Source organism: Lactuca virosa, chromosome 9, assembly GCF_052849685.1.
Source record: "Lactuca virosa cultivar CGN04683 chromosome 9, Lactuca_virosa_CGN04683_v6, whole genome shotgun sequence".
Taxonomy (NCBI): domain Eukaryota; kingdom Viridiplantae; phylum Streptophyta; class Magnoliopsida; order Asterales; family Asteraceae; genus Lactuca; species Lactuca virosa.
This window is the reverse complement of record NC_136434.1, coordinates 178573351-178579892: the sequence shown is the minus strand read 5'-3', so window position 1 is coordinate 178579892 and position 6542 is coordinate 178573351. Positions and strand designations below refer to the sequence as shown.

Below are 6542 nucleotides of genomic sequence, written 5' to 3'. Positions count from 1 at the left end.
TAATAACTAAAACAGGCCTATCTTATATCCAGAAATTATTATAGTAACTTGAAAAATAACTCACCATTGGAGAATCAACATGTATGTTTTAACCTTTTTTTCATAGACTTGACCAAAATCATCAATGACAAATATGAAAATTTACCACTCTTCCATACAGAGATGCTAAGCTTTAAAGTAGAGTTAACCAAAAACTTGATCCTTCACAATCTCACATAATCAAAATCAGTATCAACCACTGAGGAGATAAAGAGGTCTTATAATATTTTTAAAAAACTGGCAGAAAGATTTCTCACTTTTGTTAGGATGGCTATAAATCTCAAATTCAATTTTCTATTCTTATCATCTACTTCAAGAAATTGACAAATTCAATTAGATGAAAATTAGACGTTATCTAAAAAACACACAAATCTACAAGAAGCTAAAACTATATAACATATTAAAATTTAAAGAAAGTAAATGAAGATAGAAGTAATAATATATGATTATGGTTAAAACGTTTGCAAGAAATCTGAACTTGTCAGCTAATTTTCTTTTTGATGATCTTCGGGCTGTCTGATATCCTCATCATCTTCCATGTAATCGATGTCACTAACGATAATACCATGGAAGCACTTTCATTTTTTGGTCGATAGTATAAATTTAGATAGGGGACTATAGATATCTCATAATACGTCAATTTCATACAAGATAGTAATAATTTTTTTTTGGCAAACACTAATTGGAGAAGATAGAAAGAATAGCAACATAAGTAACATCTACAAAGGTAATATTCGACATGATTTTAAGTTTCAGAGTTGAAGAAATTGCTTATCATCTAACCTCATATTTTTCCGTTGTGATCATTTGATGGGTCGACGGATAATCAGAGCAGCGTTGGTGTAGTTACATACCCACCCCATCTAGAAGTCCTCCTGGACCCACCACTTCCAACTACAAAACAATTAATGTATAAGGTAGCATCCGAATCCTTGAGGTACTTAAATTATTGAATTCTTACATTTTAGAGGAGGGTCACGACGTAAGCCATAGTGGTCACGACGTGAGTGGCCATTGACCATTTGACCCACATTCTTGAACCTCATGATGTGAGCATGAGACCTCAGACGTGAGCATGAGGTCTCATGACGTGAGCAAGGCCTAATGACCCAAAACCCTAATTTTCGAGTATTTAATGGAATGAGATAGCTAGGGTTTCCCATCCTCGGCCTCTCTCACTCTCTAGCCTCCTAAAAACCTTATATTCTACCTCCTTAAGACCTTTGGCCATTATTGGTGATCTTGAAGAGCTTATTTGGTGGTTTTTGGTCGATTGAAGTGGAAGAGGACTCTTGTGGTGGTTCATTTTGGCGATCTAGCTTCTACCTCTTGGTCATGTTGAGCTTTTAGACCTCTATAAGTCATAAGGCTCTTACGTTTTTGCCTCTTGCATGCTAGATCTAGGTTTTGGAGCTTATCTTTGCATGGCTGGGTTGTATAACATGCATGGGATCCATAAAGTTGGCAACCTTATGGATCATTGGGACATCTTCTGTATATGAGGCATTGGATCTGAGTTTTGGTGTTGGTTTTAGAGTCCAATATTGAGCCTTGATCTTATTACCTTTCTTTTTACCTAGTTAGTATCTAAGTCATGCATTGGACATGCATGACTGAAAAGCTATGATTTTTATAGTCCTTAGGGTCGAGGAAGGTCCTTTGGAAGGTCCCAAAGAATGTATTAAAGGATTAAGATCTTAATGCTCAAAGTTGGTCAGAACATGTCTCACGACGTGAGAAATGGGAATCTCACGATGTGAGAAATGAGGTTGTCCCGATCTGAGGAATCTGGTTGAATGAGTTGTGACTGAGTCGACTCACTGGGTGGGGCCAGGTTGATTCCATTCTCACGACATGACCAGAGAACAGGTCACGACGTGAGGGCGAGCTGATGGGAATGTTGACCATTGACCTTAGGCGTTGACTTTAGATTAAAGTTGACTTTTGGTCAACTCTTGGTTTTGAAGGGTAGATTAAAGGTTTTCCTTGTATGATTATCTAGGTGTGGAGTAGCACTAGTGTAACTGACCGTGAGAGCAACATTAGTTGATTATTGATCGAGAGGTGAGTCTCCTCCCAGTGTTTGGCGGGTTGAAGGCACCAATGCCAACCCATGGATTATGGTTACCTATATGCTAGTTGTCTGTGTGACCTTGCATGTGTGTATGTATTGTATGTATGCCTGGTGGGGCCCAATGCTAGGCGGGGCCTGATGGGTGCATTGGGCGGGGCCCATCACAAGATACATACAGATATGTTCTGAGCGGGGCTCAATGTCGGGCGGGCCCTAGTAGATTTTCGGGCATAGCCCATTGTATGATTGATATGTGTGGTATGTGGTATTTTGAGGAACTCACTAAGCTTCGGGCTTACGGTTTTTAGTTTATGTTTTAGGTACTTCTGGTTCGAAAGGGAAGAGCTCGGGGTGATCACATCGCACACACCATATTGTTCTGCATTTTTGTTGAGTTGATGTATTTGGATGGTTATTGACATGCTCTAATTTCACTATGGTTTTACATGAAATGCTTGGTTGATGATATTTTAATTAAATAAAAATGAAATTTTTAGCTCTAATTTTTGGAACGTTACAAGTTGGTATCAGAGCATTGGTTTGAGGGATTCAGGCATACTCTCGGGTGTGTCTGAACTCAAACTGAGGATTTAGTATATTTTTCATAAAAGGAAATTTTTTATAAAAAACAATTTTTCTAATAAAAGAAAGGGTGTGGTGCATGCAATCGACTGAGCTCAAGTAAGTTTCCCAAAATACCCATACATGCTTTATGATTATGATTTGAATTTTGAATCTGTGAATCGCATGCTAGATCAGGGCTAAGGATCTGCTCAGGATTGCATGATAAAATTCTAGGAGAGATGCCCTTGTATGCCTGCTATATGAGCTTGTAGACTTGCATGCTAGTACTGATCAGTCATTGATAGGATGGCCTGGTTACGTTATGCTTGATTCCGATTACTCGATGCTTGAATGCTGCTTGCTTTGTGAGTTCCCATTAACATCAGCTAACTAGTAAGCGAATATGTTAATTTACATACTATTGAGACTAACTAATTTTATAAGGTTAGGTTTTAACTCTATTGCACAGCTCTTGTCTAAGTCCAACCGTTGTAGTGTGAGACCTTGCATTCGAAGAATTGTCTGGTGTCGGTGATATGTAATTATGTTTGTGAGCTAGTTAGAGGATGTTTGGGGGAGTTCCTTCGACAGCTGATGGCGGAAAATGGTGTGGGGGTTGCCCTAGGAAAACCTTGGAGGTGATTCGATACCGAGAACCTTGTCTTATTACAGATTGTTTGGATCGATAAGGGAGTGACTTGGAGGACTTGGGGCGATCCTTGAGGAAAGTACGGATAGATGTGGAAGGTAGTATGGGCCCTTACTACTGGAAGCAGAGGATCTATATTGGAGTCAAGGAAAGCCGCGATAATACCAAGAAGCTTATAGAGTATGGGATTCCTCGATGTATATATATATATATATATATATATATATATATATATATATATATATATATATGTGTGTGTGTGTGTGTGTGTGTGTTCTTATTGTTTGAATGGTCTATTTTAAATATGGTGGTCACTCGAGGAGGATCTGGTAGTGGTTCTGGTGCCGGTGAGAGTTCGGGCTCTGGGGTCGGACATATGGATGATCAAATGTGGTAGTTCATTTCATCAAAGATTACCCGCAGCATTCTTGAGAAGACTCCTATGATATTCGATACGATCACGGAGGGTCTTATGGAGATTCTGGATGAGCGCATGGGCGCTTTTCGATCTAAGATGGTGGTGATGATGGGAGCTCGCACTTTGACTTTCCGTGAGTTATGGGCATGTGTAGCCCCAGATTTCTTTAGGAAGAAGGACCCGATTGTGAGCAGGCGTTGGTTCGCAGATGTCGGGAACGCCTTCCGATCTAGCCTATGTCCCGAGGAGGCGAAGATCCGACTTGCATCCTGTCTTCTGAAGGACAAAGCTCGATACTGGTGGGAGGAGGTTGGACACGCCTTGGGAGACGAGGCGATTGAGTCGATGACTTGGGATGATTTCGTTTCGAGGTTTCAAGTTAAGTTTGCACCGGTGATTGAGGTCCATCAGTTGGCGAGGGAGTTTCAGGACCTTCGCCAGACTACTGAGACGGTGGCGGAGATCACTTCTATGTTCCGTGAGAGGGCGTTATTGGTTCCGTAGTATGTGGCAGACGAGCAGATGAAGAAGGCGAGATACCACGAGATGTTGAGGAGCAATATCAGGCAGTTTGTGATTCGATCCAGTTGCAAGACACTGGATGATATGATAGCACGATCCAGAGAGAGGGAGATTGACTTGGAGATGAAGAGGAAGAGGAAGTCGGATTGGGTTTAGAGTTCAGAGGGTTCGGGAAAGAGGCCCAAGGTTTTTGACTCGAGGTCGAGGTGCCAGCAGGGTTGGGGCCACTACAGTAAGTGCGGCAAGACGCACGATGGGACATAAAGGGTGGGTGGTTCTGGCTGCTTCAAGTGCGGTAGGACGGGTCATTTCAGCAGGGATTACACTGCGACCACCACCACCCAGGTATCTCATCTGATTTGCTTTCATTGCAATCAGAGGGCCATAAGAAGGCCAATTGCCCGAGTTTAGCAGTAGGGGGACCACTTGCAGCGCCCGCTCTGGCGAATTTGAGGATCACGGATGGCCGCCAGGGCAAAGGTGGATGCACCTGTTGTAAGGAGCATGGATTTTCAGCTGACAGCCAAGGAGGCTCGTGCAGCACCTGATGTGGTGACGGGTATGTATCTTCTCCTTATGTCTTTATTTATACTTATTTTTCTTCTTATATCTGTGAGTTTTCTTTTAGGATCAGTCCTTGTGAATGGTATCTCTGCTTTGGTATTGTTTGCTTCGGGGGCTACCAGATCCTTTGTATCTCTCTCGCTCAACAACAGATTTTTCGATACTCTGGGGGAGCTGGATTATCCATTAGATGTTGAGATTGCTAATGATTTTCATGTGCGAGTATCTAGGGTTCATCATGGTTGTGCTCTAGAGTTGTTCAGCGAGCGTTATTCGATCGATTTTGTTCCTATTCCCCTGCGTGAGAGCAAGGCTATAGTGGGGATGGATTGGCTGAGCCCCAATGGGGGCAATGATTGATTGTGAGAAGCAGTTGGTGTGTATTCGGACCCCATGTGGGGGAGAGTTTGTGATTCAGGGAGAAGGTGTTCAGCGCATGCCGGTTTTATGTTCAACATCTAGGGCCAGGCGCTATCTTCAGCAGGGTTGTTCCAGATTTGTCGCCTATGTTATTGATACCCGGGAGAAGGGTAAGGAGACTATAGATGATGTACCGGTTGTTCGGGAATATCCGGATGTATTCCCCGATGACTTCCGTGGAGTGCCTCCGGTGAGGCAGATGGAGTTTCGGATTGACTTGGTTGTTGGTGCGGCTCCGATAGACAGGGCACATTATTGGTTAGCACCTCCTGAGATGAAAGAGTTGTCAATATATTTGCAGGAGCTGTTAGACAAGGGATTTATTCGGCGGAGTATTTCTCCATGGGGAGCACCGATCTTGTTTTTGAAGAAGAAAGGTGGGTCACATCGGATGTGTATCGACTACTGAGAGCTGAATAAGCTAACGGTGAATAACCGTTATCCACCTCTAAGGATTGGCGATTTATTTGACTAGCTTCAAGGTGCATCTTGGTTTTCATAGATTGATCTGCATTTGGGTTATCATCAGATGAGGGTCAGAGAGGAGGATACGTAGAAGACGGCCTTCCAGACTCATTATGGTTATTACGAGTTCGTGGTGATGCCCTTCGGGCTCATCAATGCTCGATCCGCATTCATGGACCTCATGAATCATGTATGCAGGCCTATGTTAGATCGTTTTGTGATTGTGTTTATTGATGACACCTTGGTCTATTCCAAGACCCAGAAGCTACATGAGGAGCATCTGAGGGAGGTATTAGAGCCCTTGAGGAGGAGAGACTGTATGCGAAGTTCTCCAAGTCAAGGTCGAAGCGGTGATGAGATGGGAAGTTATGAGGTCTCCATCTGAGATTCGAAGTTTCCTTGGTTTGGCGGGTTACTATTGGAGATTCATTCAACATTTCTCCAAGATAGTGGTTCCTATGACTCGGTTGATGAAGAAGACTGTCACATTTTGTTGGGGGCCTGAGAAGCAGGAAACATTTGAGACTCTGAGGCAGCGATTATGCAAGGCTCTAATTGCGTTGATCACTGCTTTGGGAGCAGTGTTGGTGCAGCGGGGGCATCTGAGTACTTATGCTTCAAGGCATCTAAAGCCTCATGAGGCGAATTATCCTATGCACGATTTGGATTTGGGGGTTGTGGTGTTCACCCTCAAGATTTGGCGACATTACCTTTATGGGGTTCATTGTACTATTTACATGGATCACAAGAGCCTGAGTTATTTGATGGATCAACCGAATCTGAACATGAGGCAGCATAGATGGTTGGATGTGGTTAAGGATTATGAT

General features: G+C 42.8%; 1 protein-coding gene across 1 annotated transcript; it reads left to right on the top strand.

Annotated features, from left to right (window-relative positions):
* The first annotated feature begins 4728 nt into the window (after positions 1 to 4728).
* Positions 4729 to 5190, top strand: LOC145140053 (uncharacterized). The gene is made up of 2 exons (XM_079073668.1): positions 4729 to 4825; positions 4895 to 5190. Exons 1-2 carry the CDS (start codon positions 4729 to 4731, stop codon positions 5188 to 5190), a joined length of 393 nt encoding a protein of 130 aa, XP_078929794.1.
* The last annotated feature ends 1352 nt before the right edge of the window (positions 5191 to 6542 follow it).